Source organism: Pseudorasbora parva, chromosome 16 (genome assembly GCF_024679245.1).
Source record: "Pseudorasbora parva isolate DD20220531a chromosome 16, ASM2467924v1, whole genome shotgun sequence".
Lineage (NCBI taxonomy): Eukaryota > Metazoa > Chordata > Actinopteri > Cypriniformes > Gobionidae > Pseudorasbora > Pseudorasbora parva.
In genome coordinates, this window is record NC_090187.1 from 42,263,220 (window position 1) to 42,289,434 (window position 26,215).

At 42.1% G+C, this 26,215-nt stretch overlaps 1 protein-coding gene across 2 annotated transcripts in view; it reads right to left on the reverse strand.

Moving 5' to 3' along the window:
- The window catches only part of lekr1 (Leucine-, glutamate- and lysine-rich protein 1), a 114,288-nt gene that overhangs the window by 79,849 nt on the left and 8,224 nt on the right, over positions 1-26,215 (reverse strand). For both annotated transcript variants that reach the window (XM_067419084.1, XM_067419083.1), the window contains exon 2: positions 24,113-24,327. In XM_067419084.1, coding sequence (XP_067275185.1) covers positions 24,113-24,327 — 215 coding nt within the window. The remainder of the gene's footprint in view (positions 1-24,112; positions 24,328-26,215) is intronic.

Sequence of the window (26,215 nt, forward strand, 5' to 3'; positions counted from 1 at the left end):
ATTAATGATTCAGTTCACCTGTCGTTTGTTAATTATCTAATTTAGTCTGTGGATTAATCCGAAATCACCCCCTAAACCCCCAATCACTATTCCCTATATGTTAGTCTATGAGTATACAGTTCACTTGAAGGAGTGAATGAAAACAGGTGAGTGAATTTGGATAGCCGTTGAGCATATATTGGCTGTACGATTCAGCCTGTGTACATATACTCCGTTTTGTTCAGTTCTTTGTCCGGTCACGCCTTTGTTAAGTGGATGTGTTACCCTGTATCCTTTGAATTATTGAATTAAAAGACTGCAAAATGTATCATTTGAAGTTTTCAGAAAACCCCTGCAGCTATCAAACGTGTTTTACATCATCCAGCTGACATTTGCTGACACATAAAACATGAATTTGCTTGGTCCAGGTAACACAGAGAATGAGTAAGCACTAACTCATTTGCATTTACTACCAACAGTGTAACAATGCAAAGGAGTTACATTTTAATGTAGCCTGCACTACACCCTAACTGAACAAACTCATTTCTGACCAGATATGAAGCAGATGCCAGATCTATTATTTGAAACAGAGTTGGATAATAACTTGGCAGCAGTAATGTAAGCACATACCATGTTTTTGTCACATAAAGAACAATTAAATAAAGAGTCGTCATTTAATGGTCTAATTAAATTAGACAAGGGCCTAATTTAATAACAATACAACTGGTATTCTCAAGTCTATTCTGCCAACATGCATCCAACCATCTCTTGCCAGTCACTGTGATCAACACCATCTAACACCAAATAAGATACACGAAACGCTACAGTATCATGCCAACAGAATGTGCCGTTTCCGCTTCTTTCGCCATGCCGGAAGAGCCAGTGGGCCGTTGAACAGTTCTGCGTTTGAACGTGAGGTTTTGATCTGCAGTGTGAAGCTGGGGAGCATTAGAGTAATGAACACAGAACGGAGACGTGACTCATGGCCGCATTCCCGATCAGTCGAAAAGTTCAAAGAGCGCCGGTCTAAATCACTGTCTTGCTGAAAGAACCAGGCTACTGAGAAGCAGCTATGTGGACTATGCTCTCAAACCTTTAGAAATATAATGCAAGTTTGCTTTAATCATTGCAAAGACAAACAAAACCTATCCTAATTAACTGAACTGACATCTTCGGTCTGGCTCATTTTATTACTTGGCACTGATGAGCAAATTAAGCGGTAATGTGAAAACAAGAATAGAAGTAGCACGCAAATTTCAAAAGGGCAATAGTGTATGTGTAAAACAGAGAAAGAGCCTGTCCTTCCCATCCTGAAGTATTTCCTTGATTATAATCATTGCTATGGCATCATTCATGGAAACCAAACAACATAAAACACAAACAAGATGCGATGCATACAAACACTGAGGTGACACACTAAACCACACACTCTTTCGCTCAGAGATGTTTTTTTCAGACAAAAAGGAAACGTTTCACACGCAGTCTGACCCTTTCTGTGAGATCCAAAGTGAGATCCCAAAACTTCTGGCTGAAATATGAAAATCATATGCATCATTGTGACACTCTCCTTTCCAGCAAACCCACAACAGGAGGCTTATATTCGTGTTTATACTTTGGCAGTTTACTTCTCTGTTGCTGCTGCCGTTGTCATCACAACCGTTGAGTCTTCGATGTGTGCCTGAAGCTAAATGTGCGGCCTACTCATGTTTACACATACAAGCAAAACACATGAAAGTACATCAAATGCATATTATTTGCAGGTGGGTGAATGAGACCTCTGCGTTTGCATACACAAAATATCTCTCGCATTCGCATAGACGAGTGTATGCAGAAAGAGCAAACGCATGGACAAAAGAATGAAAGAACAGATGAAAGAAAATAATAAAAGGGTGGATGAAAGAATGAAAGAAAAAACTACAGAAGAACAGATTGATGAACAAAAGAACCAACAAATGAAAAAGAAAGAACTGATTAAAGAAAGAAAGAACTGATTAAAGAAAGAAAGAAAGAAAGAAAGAAAGAAAGAAAGAAAGAAAGAAAGAAAGAAAGAAAGAAAGAAAGAAAGAAAGAAAGAAAGAAAGAAAGAAAGAAAGAAAGAAAGAAAGAAAAAAGGACAAACGAAACCAAGAAAGAAAGGATAAGTGAAAGAAAGGACAAAAAAGAAACAACAAAAGAGCATGCAAAGTGCAATAGAATAGAATAATAAAAGAGTGAAAGAAAGAAAAAATAAATTAGCCCAAAAAAATGAAAGGACAGAAAATAATTAAATAAATAAAGAAGAAACAGAACAAAAAACAGACAACAGATAGATAAACAAAAGAAAAGAAAGAAGTACAAAAGAACCAACAAATGAAAGAAGAAAGAAAGAAAGAAAGAAAGAAAGAAAGAAAGAAAGAAAGAAAGAAAGAAAGAAAGAAAGAAAGAAAGAAAGAAAGAAAGAAAGAAAGAAAGAAAGAAAGAAAGAAAGAAAGAAATAGTGTGAGAGTGAAAGTGTGAAAGTTAAAGAGTGAGAGTGTGAAAGTGTGTGAGAGTGTGAGGGTGTGAGAGTGAAAGAGTGTGAGAGTGAAAGTGGAAGAGTGAAAGAGTGTGAAAGTGAAAGAGTGAAAGAGTGTGAAAGAGTGAAAGAGTGTGAGAGTCTGAGGGTGTGAGAGTGAAAGAGTGTGAAAGTGTGAGAGTGAAAGAGTGTGAGAGTGAAAGAGTGTGAAAGTGTGAGAGTGAAAGAGTGTGAGTGTGAGAGTGAAAGAGTGCGAGCGTGAAAGTGTGAGTGTGAGAGTGAAAGAGTGTGAGTGAAAGAGTGTGAGTGTGAGAGTGAAAGAGTGCGAGCATGAAAGTGTGAGTGTGAGAGTGAAAGATTGTGAGAGTGTGAAAGTGTGAGAGTGAAAAAGTGTGAGAGTGTGAGAGTGAAAAAGTGTGAGAGTGAATGAGTGTAAGGGTGTAAAAGTGTGAGTGAACGAGTGTGAGAGTGAGAGTGGAAGAGTGTGATAGTGTGAGAGTAAAAGAGTGTGGGAGTGAAAAAGTGTGAGAGTGAAAGAGTGTGAAAGTGTGAGTGTGAGAGTGAAAGAGTGTGAGTGAAAGAGTGGAAGTGTGAGAGTGTGAAAGTGTGAGAGTGTTAAAGTGTGAGAGTGTGAGAGTGAATGAGTGTAAGGGTGTAAGAGTGTAAGAGTGAAAGAGTGTGAGAGTGAAAGAGTGTGAGAGTGTGAGAGTGAATGTGTAAGAGTGTGAGAGTGAATGAATGTAAGAGGGTAAGAGTGTGAGATTGTGAGAGTGAATGAGTTTGAGAGTGAATGAGTGTAAGGGTGTAAGAGTGTGAGAGTGTGACAGTGTGAGTGTGAGAGTGGAAGAGTGTGAGAGTGTGAGAGTGTGAGAGTGTGAAAGTGTGAGAGTGTGAAAGTGTGAGAGTGAAAGAGTGTGACAGTATGAGAGTGAATGAGTGTAAGGGTGTAAGAGTGTGAGAGTGAATGAGTGTAAGGGTGTAAGAGTGTGAGAGTGTGAGAGTGAATGAGTGTAAGGGTGTAAGAGTGTAAGAGTGTGAGAGTGAATGAGTGTGAGAGTGAATGAGTGTAAGGGTGTAAGAGTGTGAGAGTGTGAGAGTGAATGAGAGTGAGAGTGAATGAGTGTAATGGTGTAAGAGTGTGAGAGTGTGAGTGTAAGGGTGTGAGAGTGTAAGAGTGAATGAGTGTAAGGGTGTAAGAGTGTGAGAGTGAATGAGTGTGAGAGTGAATGAGTGTAAGGGTGTAAGAGTGTGAGTGTAAGGGTGTGAGAGTGTGAGAGTGAATGAGTGTAAGGGTGTAAGAGTGTGAGAGTGTGAGTGTGTGAGAGTGAATGAGTGTAAGGGTGTAAGAGTGTGAGAGTGTGAGAGTGAATGAGTGTAAGGCTGTAAGAGCGTGAGAGTGTGAGAGTGAATGAGTGTAAATGAGTGTAAGGGTGTAACAGTGTGAGAGTGTGAGTGTAAGGGTGTGAGAGTGTGAGAGGGAATGAGTGAATGAGTGTGAGAGTGTAAGAGTGTGAGAGTGTGAGTGTAAGGGTGTGAGAGTGAATGAGTGTAAGGGTGTGAGAGTGAATGAGTGTAAGGGTGTGAGAGTGAATGAGTGAATGAGTGTAAGGGTGTGAGAGTGAGTGTAAGGGTGTGAGAGTGAATGAGTGTAAGGGTGTGAGAGTGAATGAGTGAATGAGTGTAAGGGTGTGAGAGTGAATGAGTGAATGAGTGTATGAGTGTGAGAGTGTGAGTGTGTGTTAGCGAGAGGACCGGTGTCTCTGCATGATTAGCTCTGACTCAGACCCACAGCAGAGCAGATCTCAGTCAGCCGTCACTGTTTGCTTGGTTGCTGCAGTAACAACAGGAAGAGGATGGATCTGAATTATTGTAATCTAATCATCACTCCAAAAGGTTTCTTTTTTTCTATCTCAAGTAATTCAAGCCAAATGTGTTTTTGCGTTGCTTTATAGTCCAAGTGTAAATGTGTAAACATACAATGGGGTCCAAAAGTGAAGAGACCACGAGTGGAAATGATTTTGCATTTGTTTCTAATGTATCTACAGCAAACAAACTATCATCAGCGTGACATTTGACCAGTGCTGGGGAAAGTTACTTTCAAACGTAATAATGCATCACAATATTGCGTTACTCCCTTAAAAAGTAACTTATTGTGTAACTAGGTTACTTTTAAGAAAAGTTACGTTACTTTTGGGTTACTATTTCTCACCTGTTTTATAACATAATTGTTCTATTTTTGTGTAAATGTAAGACCCTTTCACACCTACACTGGAATTACAGGCCACAGTCTGAAGGAAATGCACATTCACGTGTTTGTGTCGACTTGCGCTTAGAATTATAAAGCTTGAAATAGCAGGACATTTTTTATATAACATACACCTTAGGATGGCTTGTGGGTGAGTGGGCTAATTTTCCTTTTTTGGGTGAACTAACCCTTTAAGACTTACTTCACCAATAAATAAAAAATGGTCAATTAATTTTTGCTTATGGTTTAACTGAATCATCAAAGGTCAGCAGCAAGTGCATTGGTCAATACAATGGGGTTAAATCCATAAAATGATCTGTTTAATTGAACATATTTAATAATTGGAGGTTATGATTTAACATTTGACAGATTTTATGATTTTTCTTGTACAAGTGAGATTAGTAAATGCCTGCTCACATTTAGACTAGAGATACTGTTTAGGCACATCTCCTCTGCACTTACGATTGTTTTGCCAACACTGGGACAGGAGAGCTGTCAGTCAATAAATGGGAAAACAAAGTAACTTGCGTTACTTGAAAAAGTAACTCAGATATTTTGATATTAAATTTGAAAAGTAATGCGTTACTTTACTATTTACTTGAAGAAGTAATCTGATTACATAACTCAAGTAACTTGTAATGCATTAACCCAAACAGTGATCCAAAACGAGCGGGTACCCGTGGTTATGAGTCATCCCAAAATTGTTTAATGATATTCGGGTCGCGGTCGGTTGGGTCGTTTGAAATAAAAATGACGCAGGACAAAATGTCCAATTTCCCAACACGTTGAACTGAGCAATTGTACCATTTTAACAGGCTATCCTTTTTTAAACGCCTATAGCTTAGCTCAGTAATGTCCAACACGATCACATGGTAATGCGTATCAACAGTACGAGTGTGCAATCTCGTGGAATGTATATAATAATAATAATTTATAATAATTATAATTATAATTCGTTACATTTATATAGCGCTTTTGCAGGCACTCAAATCGCTTTACATAGAAGGGGGAATCTCCTCAACCACCACCAATATGCAGCATCCACCTGGATGATGCAACGGCAGCCATATTGCGCCAGAACGCCCACCAAACACAAGCTGATTGGTGGAGAGGAGACCGAGTGATTAAACCAATCATTATATGGGGATTATTAGGGCCCATGATGGACAGGGGCCAATGGGTAAATTTGGCAAGGATGCCAAACTTTCAAACCCTACTCTTTTTTTTTAATCGAAGGACATCCTGGGATTTTTAATGAGCACAGTGAGTCGGGACCTCGGTTTAACGTCTCATCCGAAGGACGGTGCACTTAGACAGTACAGTGTCCCCATCACTATACTGGGGTGTTAGGACCCACACAGACCCCCTGCTGGCCTCACTAACACCTCTACCAGCAGCTCCTGGTTTTCCCAGTTGGTCTCCCATCCAGGTACTAACCAGGCTCAGCCCTGCTTAGCTTCAGTGGGAAACCAGTCTTGGGGTACAGGGTGATATGGCTGCTGCTTGGTATATGGATAAACATATGCAGCATCTTAACTGTTAAGAAAACGATATGAAATAAATTAATAAATCAAGCCTTTATTACACAACACTAGGCTATATCATACAGCATTCAGAAAAAAAACTGTTTGTGGCCAAAAGTGGGCTCTCTCTCAGTTGACCTGCTGAATTCTCCAAGCAGGGTCGAAACATAAACATCGCGTTCATCAAAAATATGAACATAAACATTGCATTCATCAATAATATAAACATAAACATCGCATTCATCAATAATATGAACATAAACATCGCATTCATCAATAATATGCATCTAGAGCTGAAATGGACAATGATGGGCCGCCTCAAGAACTGCTTCTCTCACCGCTGCACCTCTAAGCACACCACGTCAGGGCCTGAAACATTTCTCCTCCACAGGCTGGATTAATGGATATTATGCCAAGGAGCATTTACTACTTTAAAAAAATGCAGGTCGGGTAACGTTACAATATTTGCTTTTTTGCTTTTGCGGGTTAGCTGAAAACGTCAGTCGGTGCAGGTTGTTTATACATTGACCCGCGCATCACTGACCCTTAACACTGCATTTGACCTCTTGAATGTCAGAATGTCTCTGTATTTGTTTGGTTGAACTCCTCAAGTGTGTGTCAAACATGATAATCATGATCTCCAGCACTCAGAGGATACGACGAGCATCTTGAGCTTCTACTTGAACATCTGACTGACAAAGAGTCACATGATCATCAGAATCGTACACATTTCTGTATTGTTTATTGTCATGAAGATTTTCAATGTGGTGTCATGTTTTGGACCTGTACATTTACAGATATGAATGCATTTGCATGATGATATTTCTGTCACCACCTTAACTGTGGTCCAATTAAACTGTCAAGTGCAGGTGTAATATATTATGAAGACAGACAGATATGATGCATGACAGCATCTGAACTATTCACCCCTGCACACATACAATTAACTTTTAATAATACATACAGGTGTGTGTGTGTGTGTGTGTGTACGTGCGTGCGTGCGTGTGTGCGTGCGTGTGTGTGTGTGTGTTTCAATCATTACACTAAAAAGTCTCAAGAAGTAGAGGGCTGGATAAGAATTATGGGGACCATTTTTACTAATCATTTTATTAATGACAGATCAGCTGATTATTTAACTAAAGAATATAATAATAATTTTGCATGGAAATCAATCATGGTACTTGATTGGTACGTCTACATTCAATTCAATTCATATTTATTTGTATAGCACTTTTCACAATACATATAGTTTCAAAGCAGCTTTACAGAAAGTGCATGCGTCTACATTACAATTTAGAGTGATCTGTTATCAGAGGAGACTGTGTCCAAGTTATGGATTTCAGAAATGTAGTTGTACATATACAAATACCACAGCTAGCTAACAATAAGCAATGTATTAATTTAAAGCAGAAACAATGAGCTCATTAAAGAAAAGAATACATGTTGTTAACAAATGATTTTATTTCATATATTTAATCAAAATACTATAAAAACAGTAATATTCTGAAATATTATTACACTTTATAATAACTTTTTTCTATGTGAATATATTTTAAAATGTAATATTTCATTATATTCTGAATTTTTCATCATTACTCCAGTCTTAAGTGTCACATGATCCTTCAGAAATCATTCAGATATGATGATTTGCTGCTCAAAAACATTTCCTAATATTGTCAATGTAAATATTTTCAGTGTAACAGTTCCCTATATCGAGGGAACTTCGCACTGCGTCGAAACGACGAATTGGGAATGCTCCCTAAGCATAACCGCATCTGAAGTATGAATGAAACCTGTCCAATCCTGATTGGTGCAACGTCATGACGTAGATGTGACGGCATCGACGGAAGCTATAAAGGGATGTCCGGCGCATAGTAGCGTCAGTTATCGCTCTTCAGCATAACGCTCTGTGTATATTGTCCTGTCTATTTACTGTTGTACGTCTTTCTAGCAAAGTAAATTAAATATATATAGAGTACAAATGGCGACTAAGAGCACTGAGTTCAGGCGGTGTGTGCCTCCGTGTCCTCGATTTATGTCAGGCACGGACACACACTCGCTTTGTGTTCTATGTTTGGGTGTGCAGCATGCCACAGCGGCTCTCGAGGGAGCCGCTTGTGAGCATTGTGAGAAGCTCACACTCAAGGTGCTTCGCTCGCGGCTGGCCGTTTTTAATGACGGCGGTCAGCCCCGTGAACCCCGTGGTTCGGGACCCGCAGTCGCTGAGGCGGCTCGGCGTCTCAGATCATGGGGTTCACAACTGGATTTGTCAGCGGAGATTGAGACTGCCGAGGCACTTTCTCAATCATCCGCTGACAGTCCAGATGACCGTCCTCCCCGTGTGGAAGCCCGCGCTGCGGCTTCTTCCCCCGGGGTGGGCGGTCCGATGCTCGTGCTCTCTGGTTCTGAGGAGCCAGATGAGTTCGACATCGAGGCGGGGGATGAAGATATATTGTCGCCACTTCATCCACCCGTCAATGAGGAGTTAGTGGAGGTGTTGACCCGTGCTGTGGCCAAATTAAATATTGAATGGCCACAAGAGAGGCAGGAGATCCAGCCACCCAGCAGGCTGGATGACCGCTTTCTCTCTCGCCGGGCTCCAACACCTCGCCGGGGCTTACCATTTTTCCCGGACCTGCACAACGAGTTGAGCAGGTCCTGGAATAAGCCTTATTCAGCGCGTGTTTCCAACCCCCCGGTACTGGATTATTCTAACGTACTGGGGGCGCGCGAGGCTGGTTATGGGACGATGCCGCGGGTGGAAGATGCTCTCGCGAGCTATCTTTCGCCCGAATCGGCATCGTCCCTTAAAGCCCCGGCACTGCCCACCAAGCCATGCCGTGATACATCTGCGTTGGTGGGCAGGGCATATATGGCGGCTGGGCGGGCTGGTAGTTCCCTGCATACATTATCTATTTTGCAGGCATACCAGGCCGACCTCCTCAAAGAGCTAGATGAGGGAGAGGGTCCCTCCCCTGAAGACATTTTAGAGCTCCGTAAAGCTGCTGACCTGTCTCTCCGCATCACCAAGGAGACGGCCCGTGCCATCGGCCGCTCCATGGCATCTATGGTGACTGTGGAGAGACACTTATGGTTGAATTTATCGGGGATGAAGGAGAGGGATAAAACCTTTCTCCTTGATGCCCCGATTTCGCCTTCTGGTCTGTTCGGCCAGGAGGCGAAAAAACAGTCAGCAGCTTTTCGGCAGTTTCTCCCTCGTCGCTCTAAGGGGAAGGCTGCCCAAAGCGGGCAGCCTCAGCCGTCCACTAGCTCCTCGCACAGACAGGTGCAGAAGGAGAGCGTCGCTTTTCGAGCCCCTCCTCCGGGAGCTTGGCAACAAAGGCGGCGCTCTCAACAACAACAGCAGCAGCCTTCGAGGCCGAAGGGCGATCTGAGGAACGTCATTCTGGCTAAGAAGGCTGCTGCAAAAAGGTCCTAGCATCGGCTGGACCTTTAAGAGCGGTCCCCCCCGCGCGGACGCAACCGAGGTTGTTCTCCGCGCGGCGCTCGGGGGAAAACGATGTGGTAATCCCGCCGTCACTGACGCTTCGGGCCACATCGTTTTCCCTGGGACAGGTGCTGTCCCAGTCGCCTCAAAAAAGACCTGCGACGGAACAGCGCTTGTCCCCACACACCGAATATCGACTCCAGCTGCTCCCTGCCGGGGCTCCGCTTCAGGGGGCTGGGGACGAGATTCAAATAACACCCGAGGTCAGCCTCGAGAGGCTGATTCCCTTAGTAGATTATCTCGGCGCATGGAAATGCCTTCCGAATATATCAAAATGGGTCCTGCGTACTGTAGAGACAGGGTACAGACTGCAGTTCGATCACCCCCCTCCAAAGTTCAATGGGGTGACATGGACTGCAGTGGTGCCACAGCGGGTTCGGGTAATGGAACTAGAAGTAAAATCCTTGCTGGCGAGAGGAGCCATACAAAAGGTTCCGATGTCGGAGAGGGATGCCGGGTTCTACAGCCGGTACTTTATAGTTCCAAAAAAGGATGGAGGGCTACGGCCGATTTTAGATCTGAGGTATCTGAACCGGTCTCTGAGGAGATTCAGGTTCAAAATGTTGACTATCTCTGCCATCGTGAGTCAGATCCAGCCCAAGGACTGGTTCGTCACGATAGATTTAAAAGACGCCTATTTCCATATATCCATCCTTCCATGCCACAGGAAGTTTCTGAGGTTCGCTTTTGGGGGCGAAGCATACCAATATCGTGTACTTCCGTTCGGTCTAGCTCTTTCCCCTCGCACGTTCACGAAGTGCATGGATGCAGCTCTGGCTCCATTGAGACTGCAGGGCATCCGTGTGCTGAATTATATCGACGACTGGCTAATCCTGGCGCAGTCGTACGAGATGGCAGTTCAACATCGAGATGTAGTTCTGTCACACATCCAGTGCTTGGGGTTGAGACTCAATTCGAAGAAGAGTGTGTTACAGCCGGCCCAGAAAACGAGTTTTCTGGGGGTAATATGGGACTCGGTTTCGATGCGGGCACATCTATCTCCCGCACGAATCGAGACCACTCTAGCGATAGTCTCAAAAATAAAGCTAGGCCAGAATATCACTGTAAAGCACTTTCAAAGAGTATTAGGGTACCTAGCGGCAGCATCCAATGTCATTCCCTTCGGCCTGTTACACATGAGGGCTTTACAGTGGTGGCTAAAGACCAGGGGGTTCTCCCCCAGGGGGAACCCTTTTCGTATGATCAGAGTTACGCGCAAATGCCTTCGGGCTCTAGTCATATGGAAGAAAGTCTGGTTTCTGTCCCAGGGACCAGTGCTGGGAGCATCGTGTTGCCGGAAGACCGTTTCAACAGATGCATCCCTCACTGGTTGGGGCGCGGTCATGGAAGGCCGCTTTGCGAGAGGTCCGTGGGAGGACCGTCATTCCTCCTGGCACATAAACTGTCTGGAGATGATGGCGGTCTACAAAGCTCTGAGGAGTTTTTTCCCGGATCTCCGCGGACACCACGTTCTGGTCCGCTCAGACAATATGGCAGTCGTGGCGTATTTGAACCGCCAGGGGGGGTTGAGGTCGCGCCCTCTGTGCAGACTGGCGCATCTCATCCTCCTCTGGTCACAGGAGAAATTGTTATCACTCAGGGCTATGTACATCCCAGGGATACAAAATCAGGGGGCAGACATACTGTCGAGGCAGGGGCTGAGGCCCGGGGAGTGGCGGCTCCACCCAGAGGTGGTGGAGCAGATATGCGAAAGGTTCGGCCCAGTGGAAGTGGATCTCTTCGCGTCTCGAGAGACGTCCCACTGTCCGCTGTGGTTCTCCCTCACTCATCCAGCCCCATTGGGGCTGGACGCCATGGTACAGACGTGGCCGAGGCTGCGTCTGTATGCATTTCCCCCGATCGCTCTGCTCCCCGGGGTCCTGGAGAGAGTTCGGCAGCAGGGAGTCAGTCTTCTTTTGGTGGCTCCTCGTTGGCCGACTCGAGTATGGTTCTCAGACATCATAGCTCTGCTGGTGGGTCACCCTCTGAGGAGGGACCTTCTGTCACAGGCGGGGGGCACAATATTTCACCCCCGGCCAGAAATATGGAGCCTGTGGGTCTGGCCCCTGAGGGGGCCAGGTACCAGGAGGCGGGACTACCAGCAGACGTTATAGAGACCTTACTCAGCTCTAGGGCTCCATCAACTAGGAGATTGTACAGCCTCAAGTGGAATGTCTTCGTCACTTGGTGTAGAGAACGTGAGGTGGATCCAGTTAACTGCCCGGTGGCTTCAGTGCTGGAGTTCCTCCAAGATCGTTTCTCTGCAGGGCTTACCCCGTCTACACTCAAGGTGTACGTGGCTGCCATTGGGGCTTTCCACACTCCTCTGGGTGATGGGCAGTTGGGTAGGCACCAATTGGTTGTACGATTCCTCCGCGGGGCTAGGAGGATGAGGCCTGTAGTCAGGACCAGGGTTCCTTCCTGGGATCTGGCGGTGGTTCTCGAAGGACTGGCTGAGGCTCCCTTTGAGCCACTAGAAACAGTTGAACCTAAGTTTCTGACCCTTAAGGTAGCTTTCCTTTTGGCTATTACATCTCTGAGGAGAGTGGGGGATCTTCAGGCCTTGGCTATTACGCCGACTTGCCTGGAGTTTGCCCCCGGGGAAGTAAAAGCTATCCTGCACCCTAGACCGGGCTACGTGCCTAAGGTGCCTTCTAGTGTGGTCAGATCTTTAGTTCTACAGGCTTTCCATCCTCTGCCTCATGTGACGGCGGAAGAAGGGAGACTTTTTCTATTGTGCCCCGTCAGGGCTCTTAGAATATATATTGAGAGGTCAGCACAGTGGAGGAAATCTGAACAACTTTTAGTATGTTTTGGTCCGCCTAAGAAGGGGTTGCCTGCAGCTACTCCCACTATAAGTAACTGGATAGTGCAGGCGATTGCCTCGGCATATCAGGTGCGCGGTCTGCCTTCACCTATAGCCGTAAGGGCACATTCCACCAGGGGCATGGGCTCCTCGGTGGCTCTTCTTTCGGGCGTTCCAATGCAGGATATCTGTGAGGCGGCCGGTTGGGCCACTCAACATACTTTTATTCGATTTTACAGTCTTCACCTCCCACCTCCCTTCAATTGTGCCTGGGTTCCAGCTTCACATTAGGGCAGGCGTACCCTTGGTGTGGCATAGTGGGTACTCGTTCCCCAATTCGTCGTTTCGACGCAGTGCGAAGTTCCCTCGATATAGGGAACGTCTCGGGTTATGTATATAACCCTTGTTCCCTGAGAGGGAACGAGCACTGCGTCTCGTCGCCACACCGCGTATCGCCTGAGAGCGTTCTGCTTCATCGCGATAATTGACGCTACTATGCGCCGGACATCCCTTTATAGCTTCCGGTGATGCCGTCACATCTACGTCATGACGTTGCACCAATCAGGATTGGACAGGTTTCATTCATACTTCAGATGCGGTTATGCTTAGGGAGCATTCCCAATTCGTCGTTTCGACGCAGTGCTCGTTCCCTCTCAGGGAACAAGGGTTATATACATAACCCGAGACGTTTTTCTGCCTAATTTATATTTTTGTTATTTTATGTTTCAAAAGAACAGCATCATTTGTAACATTATAACTGCTTTACTGTCACTTTTAACTAATCTGACAGATCCTCGCTAAAAAAATAAAAACGTACAGACCCTAAATTGTGTAACACTAGTATTTTTGGACAATAGCTACGATGACCATCTGAAGTCTAGCTTGGGAAATTAATTGAAAGGGAAGAAATTAAATATATATATTTTTATTAAGAATAATTAGTCTCCTTGATGGAGACTGGTCTCTTTGCAGTGTTTTTGCATTTCAGATTAATTATTAATGTAGAGGGAGTATAATTTTTATAATCACAACATGAAACACCAAAGCCAATTTATCCTCTTGATCCATTTCTAAAAGATGCTTTGCATTTTTTTTGCTTATAGGTTGCAACTACGATCATACTGCAGCAGCACATCAAAGGAAAGCATTTAGGGCGGTTCCCTGTTAAAGTGGCATGACACAGGCCTGATTTGAATCTCGAATCACTTCATTGACTCATTCATACGAACACAAGAACAGAAGAGTCTGATTTACATTCTCCATGCTTCCCTTTCAAACCTGCCGGGTCCCCTGTAGAGCCCTAGACACACTTGAACTAGATTAATCTATTCTGTACACCCAGACCTCATCAGTCTTCATCTATAAATCCATCCCATCATGCATCAGTTGATCTTTTAACCCTGTCAACCTCATGCAAATCTGACATGGACACTGATGAGTCAGGGTTTAACATGGTTTAGAGCTCCATTAATGACATGACGCTGACGGGGTCTTACTTAAGCCCTTCAGGGAGACGCAGGGGGTCATTTAAATTCACACACTCACGCAACTAAGGGAACCACTTATCAATAATGAAAGAAGCCGTTGTGTGACCTGTGTCTGAACTCACGCTGACAGAAAACAGGAACAGCTCCACCGCTCACTGGCTTGGCGACCTCGTACAAAAATGAAAAAGTGAATCCCAACATACATTTTAGCAACACAAAAACTGCCCATATCTGAATATTCTAGGATGTTTTTTGAAGAGCAGGTAGCACAGCTGGCCTGTCGATCTCTATTAGTTAAGGTGAGAACAAAGCTAAGCACGGCTCGGCCCTTTCAACATTCATATCTCAAAACTAATTGAAGCTGTCAGACATAATTTCACAGAAAACAAAAGCCGTTTCCATCACCTCGCAAACACGCATTAGCATATAAATAATGTACCGCCGTATAAAGCATGTTCACACCTTGATAGGACAAGTGCAGAATCACATCTGAATACGCTCGATTCACGAGTGTCTGCGAAACAATACGATTTTCATTACATTACAATCAGATGGTAATTATGTGTTTTGTGTATTCGCAGGGCAGAAAAGCAAGCTGAGAAAAATAGTGCACCTATATACTGCCCTCTTCCACTTCCTACGACAACCGCAGGCAAATAGCGTGTCTTTGTTCTGCATGCTGTATGTGTATATGTGCATATATGGAGGTGGTGACACATATGCATTCATCCAGAGATGAAAAATCATTAACCCTCACAGTGTCAGAAGTGCAGCTACGCTTATAAAGGCTCACCGCATCACACAGCATTTGGTAAACATGCGTGCAAGACATCCCAAGATATGAAGTTCTCTACAGCTGAGAGATGCACTATGAGGAAGTTAAAAAACCACCAAAGCCATTACAGTGCTGTCAGCCAGATAAATCTATATCATTGCGAAAGCCGCGCGCACGCAGGCATACACACATAAAAAGCAATGCGCTTCATGGTGTAAAAATGATGCACTTCACCTTTAACTTTATTTTGTGTTGTTGAAGTGCCTCTGTAATTCGAAAACCGGCATCAGAATTTAGTTTTATTCATGTAGCCTAGCCCATGCTTTTCTTCAAAGCAACCTGTCTGTGTCTTTCTCACACCTCTCTCCCGGATGTTGTTGCCCACTAAAATATCTACATCTACCACATGCCATCTCTCCCACGACCCATTTACTGCCATCTCACATCTGCCTCTTCCTTTCTAGAGCTTTGAGTTTTGCTTTGCGTCACCTCAGAGGGTTCACTAGCAGGTCGCAAAACTGTCTGAGTCAAACTGAAAGTCTCAACTAGCTAGTTTTGTCATCAGAGTATTAAGCGGTGACCCTTTTTGCTTGCATGATTTGAGCTGCTAAAACAAGTATGATTAAGTTTTAGGTGTAGGAAAATGGAGGCAATCTTCTAAAATACAAACAGTCAGCCTGTCTGTATGTAACAAGAGTACCACTGGGTGGTGTTTTCTCAGAAGTGCAAAAGTTAAACAGAGCAAATATTATGAAATATGAGATCAAATAGTATGCAAAGCATCCTTTCCTTTTAAATGGTTTCAGAGAAAGGCAGCGTCTCTTTTGGCTCCCATGAGCTCATTGTGTTCTTATACACAGTTCCAGAAACATATAAAGATGAAATGGATATGACAAGTCACATGGTTGACTCATCTTGTATTAGATGTGCAAATGGTGAAAATAGGCTAATGAATTACAGCTTAAACAGTTCACCTACTTAGATATCACCCCTTTTAATCACACCAGAACTTGAACTTATTTGAAATGATCTGTGAGTGAGTTTTTAGTGATCGCTCACTCATGTGACCTTCATGACCTATGTGGTTTTTAACAATAACCACTGAACAGCATTAAAATATATTTAATAAACTGGACTCTGACTGGCTGAAAGGTGTGCAGTAAAGCTGTTTAATGCACGGGTAGTTCCAAGTCACTTTAATGAATAGGAGCATATGGAGATCATTTGTGATTGAGAGTAAAAAATAAAAAAAGGCTTATCCTGTAAATTACAAAAAACATGAAAGTCATGTACATTAATTTGTCAGTAAGTCTATTAAGTATACCGAAACTTCTCGAATAAGGTTTTATATTATTATTATGCAATCTATTGTAATACTCGGTCTCCTCTCCACCAATCAGCTGGTGTGTGGTGGGCGTTCCGGCGCAATATGGCTGCCATCGCATCATCCAGGTGGATGCTGCACATTGGTGGTGGTTGAGGAGATTCCCTCTTCAATGTAAAGCGCTTTGAGTGCCTAGAAAAGTGCTATATAAATCGAACGCATCTATTGTAATGTATGTAATTATTTGTATTCATTGCCTCCTAGTTCATGTAAATAAAATTAGATGTTCAATAGATTGCATTTATATATATATATATATATATATATATAAATGCAATCTATTTCAGCTATATATATATTTTTTTTTATTTTTATTTTTTTATTATTATTATTATTTATTTTTTAAATGTATTTTAATAACATTTTAAAATAGAAGGTGGAATTCAGAGTGACTTTTTTTCAAGTCATCTCAATGGCAAAAAGTTCCTGTGATCAAAGCTGAATTTTCAGCATCATTATTCCAGTCTAGCCTAGAAATCTAGACGCACCCCAGCGGCAGCAAATTTAATCTGCCCGCGAGTGTCGTCTAGCAACTCTCAATACCCTTCTGAGCTGTAAACACCAAACTCTTGCTGGACCAATCACATCATGTAGTCGGTGGGCGGGGCCATAATGACGACGGCCGAGTTGCGCTTGCGTGCTTCTAGTAAACACAGAAACTGGCGAACGGCGGCGGTCTTTCGAATCAGCTCTGCCCGCGCCTCTGGAAGACTTGGAGTTAAGCTTTATTCTGAGAAAAGAACAAAGAAAGGCACTGAAGTCATTCTTAAAAAGGGAAGATGTGTTCTGAGTTTTGCCGACCGGATACGGCGAATGTTTAATCTATCAACAAGCTCTGCTTCACCTTCGTTGCTCTGGTTGGTGTAGCGCTATCCTATCACGTACAGAGGGAGTTTGAAAGACAACCGTTTATCCGCCCCTCGGATTGAGCCGTCAATGGTGAGTTTCCAGACCAAACATCTTGTTGTGGGTCTAGCTTGTCAGGCTAATTCTAGTCTACATTGTCACATGATCCTTCAGAAATCATTCTATGATGATTTGATGATCAAAATGAATGAGTTTGCGATATATTTACTTTATCAAAAATATAGTAAAAATCTACTTTAATATATTTTTAAATCTAACTGATTGGCATGCCATACGCAACTAAGCATCCCTGGCACACTGCTCAAAGTGTGTGCTCAGCCAAAAATAACTTAAACTGCAAAAGTGTAAAGTTGGCACACCTCGGCTCTAACAATAGAGCAATTTATTAACAGACTCTTACAAAGGTCACTCTGAGGAAGAGCCTGTGTGCTCGAAATGTCACCTTTGTGAGAGTCTTGATAAATTTGATCAATCTTTTGGAGCCGTGGTATGCAGACTTTACACTTTTTTGCTTTTATCTATAATTATGTATTTGCATTAGAGCCCTGCACGGGCCTCAAATCTAGGCCCTAGCCCGGCCCGGGCCCGAGACGCTGAGGCCCTAGCCCGGCCCGTGTCCGACAGCTTATCAAAATTCTCGGCCCGAGTCCGACTGGAGCCCGTTTTTTTTTTTTTTTTTTTTTTTTACATTGTTGCAGCCATTAAAATAGTTCTGTTTTGTTTTTAATGTCAAAGTAGTTATTTTTCGTTTCGTTTCTTTAGTAAGTTAATTAAGAAAAATGTTTAGAGCATTTTTTTGTTTGTTAAATTAAAGTTTTAATTTTTTTAAGTGACGACCAAAAGCGGCCAGCGGCCGACAGTGAGTTAACCGCATATTTAATTAATTTAGTCTCTCAAATCAACTCTTGACTTGTCTTGCCTATAATAAAATCCATAAAACACTTCAAGCATCACAATGTTAGTTAATTTCGCCAACTATTACCACCAGTAGCCTAAAAGGCATTTTTGACGAGCTGAGGCAGGCTGATTCTGCTCGCGGCTCTCGCAAACGGAGCTAAACAAATAAAATAAAAAAAGCACATGCAGGTTGTCTTATAGCCTACCTTACACCTACGCAAATGAATATAAATCCCATCTTCAATTCCCGGGGTATATGCTCATTTAACGGAGTTTACAGCAACGGAAGCAAAAGATTAAGATGCATTTTATTCAGCAGCTTATTTCAGATTCAAATACCACATAAGAGAGCGCGACGCACTGGTAAGATAATGATCTCATTCATCTCATTCATTTTTATTGAAGATGATGGTGTTTTTGACTATCTTAGACTTATTTTAAGTTTCATTTACGGCCATTTGCGTTGGCTTGCATTAGTCATTTGCGGCGATGCGTGTTGCAGCACCATCATATCTATCTGACTACAACATATAGCCCATAAAACATTGTGACACATAATGACATAATGTTTGAAAGTCTGTAGGTTAACATAAATGCAGATAGGCCTAATTGTAATAATAAAAGACAACATAGCCTAATTATCGATTTTGAAATATTAAACCAGTCAATACAGAACGAATTATTCTGTAGCCTTTTGCCGTCAATACCATGGATATGGCATGGAACGGCTACTGCCGAAGTTGTCTTTGCTGTATCAATAGGCAATATATTTATATTTAACATGAAGTATAGGGCTTCCCTGTACATTAATAGCACCAGACGCCCCGCGGATGACACGCAACAGAAACACCATGCTCACACCACGCTTGCAGTGTGTCTCCGTGCTGAAGAAAGGCGCGCTGCTGCTGGCGCGGACTCTGAACCTATGCTCTGAACACTGTGCGAGCCATCTTAACAGTTGCGTTAGCTATTATGGTCTCGTGTTGTTTCCACCAGCGCAGAACTCATTGTTCCTTTTAATTGATAAAATAAATATAAAACGAAGGAGAAGCCTATAAAAAGGCCCGAAGCCCGGCCCGCGTTTTAGGTATGACATGAAAATTGGCCCGAAGCCCGGCCCTAGGGGCGTAAAAAAGTCGGGGCCCGTCGGGCTCGGGCATAAATGCAGGGCTTTAATTTGCATTTACCAAGTATTAAAAAAAAAAAAAAACTTGCAATGACAATAAAGAGCTTGAATTGATTTTGCAGCTTTACAGTGGACAAACAAAGTCCAAAAGCAGAGAAGTTAGTCCATCACATGCCCCGAACAAACACACAACCCATACACACATGCTTACGCCCACTGCTCTGTCGTGTCGGGTCTGGAATGTGCTGGATATGAATGAATCGTGGGGGCCGATCTAGAAGCACGACTGCTGCGCTGTTCGTTTTTTCTCGTGAGTTTACACGGACAACTCAACCTGCTATTATTATAGTGTGAGGGAGAGCTGAAATAAGATCCAGAATCACACACTCGCTTCGCACCTCTCTTCTCATTCTCTGAATTTCTCTCTGTGCTAAGCTGCAGAGGCGTAGGTGTTGAGAGGTTCATTTTTGATTGCCGTGGTGATATAATTATTCCTGGCATTCGCGTCAGCTGGAAGAGAAGACGCACAGATATACGTCTCCCGCAGTGACTCACGAGGGAAACCAGAGCTGAAGAGTTCAGAGCACGAGGAACTGTTCACACAAATAGATACACATAGTGATCACACTAACAAGTGTATTCATACACACACGCCCTCATCATCAGGGGCCCGGAGTCCTTGGGCTAAGGACCTTGGCTAAGGTCCTATAGGACAGGGGTTCCCAAATATTTTTGTGAGAGAACTATAAAACACCCTCTGAGAATTTAAAGCAGTATTTTAATAATTTAACAACATGTTCCCATGTTCACGGCTCTCTGATGCTGGTTAATTATCTCATGACATGCTGATGAACAAATAAAATATATTTTCCACTAAGTGGTTCATTTTGCACTATGTTAAAATGTTTAACTTGCTGATTAATTGTTATTTGTGAGTAAATAATTAAAAAGTATTTTCCTGTAATCCTGAAATACTGAAAAACTGTAAATGTGTAAACTGTAAAATGAAAATGTAAATTCTTTCATCACTACGTCTGTAAACTGGAGAACATTCAGTTACTGAAACCTCTGGAATTAAGAAATGTTATTTTTTATTTTAATATATAATTATGTAATTCATGTTATTATTTTAATATATGCCACCAGAAATAAATTTAGCCCCCTTGGTTAATATGAAAAATAAATCTGCATTGTTAAGCCTTTTGATCTTTTATTTTTTTTTTAAACACATTTTATTGAAGTAAAATGTATCTCTGTTTTTCTCCAAAACACGTTGAACATAATTTTTAGAAGCCTTTGATTTTTTAATTTTTTTACTTTTGCCAAGATAAGTTTTCTCCTAATGCCTGAAGAGTTTGGAGAACACCTGACAAGAGATCAGAGACCGTTCCTCCATACAGAATCTCTCCAGATTCCCGGCTCTTCTCTTCAGTTCATCACTCATTCTCTACAGGGTTCAGGTCAGGGGACTGGGACGGCCATGGCTAAGCTTCATTTTCTTCTCAGTGACACATTTGTGTTGTTTTCGATGTTTGTTTTGGATCATGGCCCTGATGGAAGACCCAACCATGGCCCTTTATAAGAGTTCTAGCAGAGGTCGTCAGGTCTGAACAAGATCTCCAAGACAATTTCACAGATCCATTAGTATATTTAACCGTGGGCATGGAGTACTTTATATCCCTGTTTGCACCGAACCCATCTGGTGGGTTAGCTGTCAAAAATTTAAAATACATTTTTTCATCTGACCAATAAATCCATGTCCATTTGAATTTCCACTCGTGTCTGAAAACTGAATATGCTGGGGGGGGTTTCTGGATGAGGAGGATTTTTCTTCAAACCCTCCCAAACAACATGAGGTGATGTGATGTTTGATACATTTTTTAGGCTTTCTGACCCCCAAAATTCAAAATCTCCACAAATGTCCATCTGTGATCCTTGAAGAGTCTTCGTACGCTCAAACTCGCCGTGCATTAGGACGATATAGACACACGTCCTCTTCCAGATTCATAACATCTTTAGTTTCTTAAGTTGATCAGAACTTTTTAATGATTGCCCTGATGGTAGAAATCGGGATTTTTAATGCTTTAGCTATTTTCTTACAGCCACTTGCTTTTTTGTGAAGCTCAACAATCTTTTACTGAACATCAGAACTATATTCTGTGGTTTTGCTCATTGTGAATGATTAAGGTTTTTTTTTTTTTTACTCATATTTATACTCCTGTGGAACAAGATGCCACAGCTGGACAATTTCATGCTCCTAGTCACACTGTGGGCTTCAAAAAAATTAAAAATTAATATACTTCAGAGATATTTTACTCATAAAAAATGCTAGGGGTGCCAAAGTAATTTCCTGTAATCCTGAAATACTGAAAAACTGTGAATGTGTAAACTGTAAAATGAAAATGTACATTCTTTCATCACTACGTCTGTAAACTGGAGAACATTCAGTTACTGAAACCTCTGGAATTAAGAAGTGTTATTTTTTATTTTAATATATAATTATGTAATTCATGTTATTATTTTAATATATTCCACCAGAAATATATTAGTTGTGATCAGAATTATTAGCCCCCATGGTTAATATGAATAAAGAAGCCTGGTGTAAAAATAAATCTGCATTGTTAAGCCTTTTGATCTTTTATTTAAAAAAAACACACATTTTATTGAAGTACAATGTATCTCTGTTTTTCTCAAAACACGTTGAACATAATTTTTAGAAGCCTTTGATTTTTTAATTTTTTTACTTTTGCCAAGATAAGTTTTCTCCTAATGCCTGAAGAGTTTGGAGAACAGCTGACAAGAGATCAGAGACCGTTCCTCCATACAGAATCTCTCCAGATTCCCAGCTCTTCTCTTTAGTTCATCACTCATTCTCTACAGGGTTCAGGTCAGGGGACTGGGACGGCCATGGCTACGCTTCATTTTGTTCTGTTTTCGATGTTTGTTTTGGATCATGGCCCTGATGGAAGACCCAACCATGGCCCTTTATAAGAGTTCTAGCAGAGGTCGTCAGGTCTGAACAAGATCTCCAAGACAATTTCACAGATCCATTAGTATATTTAACCGTGGGCATGGAGTACTTTATATCCCTGTTTGCACCGAACCCATCTGGTGGGTTAGCTGTCAAAAATTTAAAATACATTTTTTCATCTGACCAATAAATCCATGTCCATTTGAATTTCCACTCGTGTCTGAAAACTGAATATGCTGGGGGGGGGGTTCTGGATGAGGAGGATTTTTCTTCAAACCCTCCCAAGCAACATGAGGTGATGTGATGTTTTATACATTTTTTAGGCTTTCTGACCCCCAAAATTCAAAATCTCCACAAATGTCCATCTGTGATCCTTGAAGAGTCTTCGTCCGCTCAAACTCGCCATGCATTAGGACGATATAGACGCACGTCCTCTTCCAGATTCATAACATCTTTAGTTTCTTAAGTTGATCAGAACTTTTTAATGATTGCCCTGATGGTAGAAATCGGGATTTTTAATGCTTTAGCTATTTTCTTACAGCCACTTGCTTTTTTGTGAAGCTCAACAATCTTTTACTGCACATCAGAACTATATTCTGTGGTTTTGCTCATTGTGAATGATTAAGGTTTTTTTTTTTTTTTACTCATATTTATACTCCTGTGGATCAAGACGCCACAGCTGGACAATTTCATGCTCCTAGTCACCCTGTGGGCTTCAAAAAAATTAAAAATGAATATACTTCAGAGATATTTTATTCATAAAAAATGCTAGGGGTGCCAATAATTGTGTCTAGCATGTTTTTGAGAAAAACATTTAATAATGTGATTAAATGTGTTCTTTTAAATAGAAGAACAAAAGGATTAACAATGCTGATTTATTTTTACAGCCATCTTTATGCATATTTATAAAGAGGGCCAATAATTGTGACAACAGCTGTACATGTTGCATACTGTCTAAGACATCTGATCCAAAAAGGTTCCCACCCACAAAAATGTAACTGGACCCTTTTAATGACGGCTTTATATACAAAAGCTCTATCTGTCTACAAACATGAATATATATTAAAATTAGTTTTCAGTCACAATCTGACTCACTAACTAGTTTGACTGGGTAGGATGACGTGTAAATCCAAACTGCAGCACCATAAATGCTCTGGGTAAGAGGTGGGTGGATGCTGTATGAAGCAAAAGTCTGAATGTATGCTATGCAGTAGGAGTCACATTTTCTAGATCAGTGAATATATTTTAGCCTGTGGGTGCTTAACCACTTTACAGCGTATGTGAGAAGCAAGAGGAAAATCAGTGGTATAAAATCATAGTTCACCTGCAGCACTGACAGGTTATAGAATCTTACTTCACTTTTAAGGGGAAGGTGGGATTTGATGTAGATTTAGTCTTTTTCTCTGCCATAAAGTCCCTTTGATGGTTTACTGCAATGGGACGATAGATGCAAGATTTTTACACTTTCTGAAGTAAATGTGAGCGATAAGTACCCATCCAAAACCCCCTATGACTCTAAAAATCAAAGACTCAAAGCACAGCTCTCCTCAACAAGCCAGGGTCTAAAATTCATCCCTGCTGAAAAATACCAGGGTACAGTACGTTTTACATGCTGGAGCCGTCATGGGATGCAGGGGTGTTGGTGGAATTGCTTGAGAACAGCATGACTATGCTGGTCCACCAGCTAGACCCGTACTATAACAGGTCTAACCAGCATAAACAAGCCTGAACCAACATGGAATTCATGCTGGTTTATTTGAGATTTTTCAGCAGGGATTTACTGACCTCTCAAAACAAAGCATCCAAACATAACACTTTGGGATGTCAAAATGAATCTCCTGAGCCACAGATGCAGCATGTGTGCAACAGGCCTAAAAGTCAACAAATAAAGCCGAACTTAAGACAAACGCTGATTACCCAAAACTAAAGTCTAATTTAAACACTCATCCTGATCTAAAAATTCATGATCTGCTAGATGAAATGAAACATTCTGTTTTATGTTCATGTAAGACTAATCAGACGCATGCATGGACCTGTGACTGAGACTCACGTTTCCTCCTGTTGAGCCACAGATGCTTTCAGCTCCTCCAGATGAGTGTAGGCTTCCTGCAGCTCCTCTCTCAGGCTTCTCTCTCTCTCCGCACTTCCTCTCTCCTGCTCCAGCTCTCTCTCGACTTCCCACAAACGCTCCTGCAGACGCTGGAACTCGTGCAGGATCAAATAACTCACGCCACAGTAACGACAGGCCTTCTCTGAATGATCCATCTGAAGGCAAACACAAATATAAACGCAGATTATCTATCACAAATATACACAAATCAATCAATCAATCTATCTATCTATCTATCTATCTATCTATCTATCTATCTATCTATCTATCTATCTATCTATCTATCTATCTATCTATCTATCTATCTATCTATCTATCTATCTATCTATCTATCTATAGATCTATCTATCTATCTATCTATCTATCTATCTATCTATCTATCTATCTATCTATCTATCTATCTATCTATCTATCTATCTATCTATCTATCTATCTATCTATCTATCTATTTATCCATCCATCCATCCATCGACCAACCCACCTACTTACCTACCCAGGGGCGTAGCACCAAATTTTGGGCCCTGGGTACAAACCATCTTGCTGGGCCCCCGTACCATGTATGTGTATGTATAGAAAACGGACTTCCCTGCCTTGGGCCCTGGTTACTCAGTACCCTTTATCCCCCCAGTCCCACGCCCCTGTACCTACCTATCATCAATCAATCTACCCATCTATCAACCATCTATCAATCTATCGACCCACCCACCTACTCTCCTATCATCAATAAACCAACCCACGATCTGCCCATCCATCACAAACCTAGAAATGCCACTGCACACACAGTCAAAACTGCCAGGAGTCCAGGGAGAGCAAATTAGTCATTATATTTATAGATCTTATTTGGTCCATCATATAAGTCTGTTTCTGTTCACCGTCACACTTCACTGAATCCAGTGGCAGCTTTATAAAGACCTTATGAAAATGACAAACAACCAAGCCTCGCCACTCCTCCCCGTAGTGAAAGAGACCTGTCACAGTGCAAATGCCGCACCAAAGCCCACTAAACCTTGATCCGAACCGCACAATGTAGCTGATGTGTTTCCCTTTCATTTACATTTATGACTGCAAGCAGAAATTAACAGAAGAGGTCAGGAACTGCAGTTTCATTTTTTGTGTCAGCATTAGTTTCTCTTACGCTTCCTCTAAGAAACCATGTGTTTATGATGGCCAGGCCTGCAGCTGTGCGTTCCAGTCATTTTACTGTAAAGATACGACTCGTTCTGATTATAGCGTTCTGGTTATAGCGCTTGCGAAAACAGAAGTTATAGAGAGGTTCTTGCTGAGTGATGATTTATTGGCATTTGTATGATCCAGTCATTTTCACGCTTCACTCAATTTCGTTTAATTTCAGGACTGATCAGCACATGGAATCATTAAGCGTTTTTTATTATCTCTTAAAGGAATACTCCACTTTTGTTGAAAATAGGTTGATTTTCCAAGTCCCTTAGACCGGAGACACACTGCAAGCGTGTCGTGAGCGTCTCGGCTGCGTGGCGTGTCCGTTTTTATTTTGGCTCCCATGTTAACCGGTTAGAGCTTGCATACTGCCTGCGTCACACGGGAAACGCGTGCATGCTTCAAATAGAAGAGACGCCTATTTTTCACGCGACACGCGAGCGTGTTGGAAGCGTTTCTAGGCAAAATAGCATAGGAAAAGATGTTTATGTGCCTTTTTGACACGAATATATATTAATAAATGACATTTTCATATTTGAAAGTCTGTAGGTTAACATCAATGCAGATATAGGCCTAATTGTAATAATAAAAAACAACATAATTATCGATTTTGAAATATTGCACCTGTCAATACAGAAAGAAATATTCTGTAGCCTATTTTGCCGTCAATACAATAGATATGTATGGTCAATAGGCTACTACCGACGTTGTCTTTGCTGTATCAATAGGCAATATATTTATATTTAATATGAAGTATAGGGCTTCCCTGTACATTAATAGCAGCAGCAGCGCCGCGTCAGACACGCTTCTGTTGTGCAAAGACTAAGAAAACGCCAGGCAGCCGCCCCGCGGCTGACACGCAGCAGA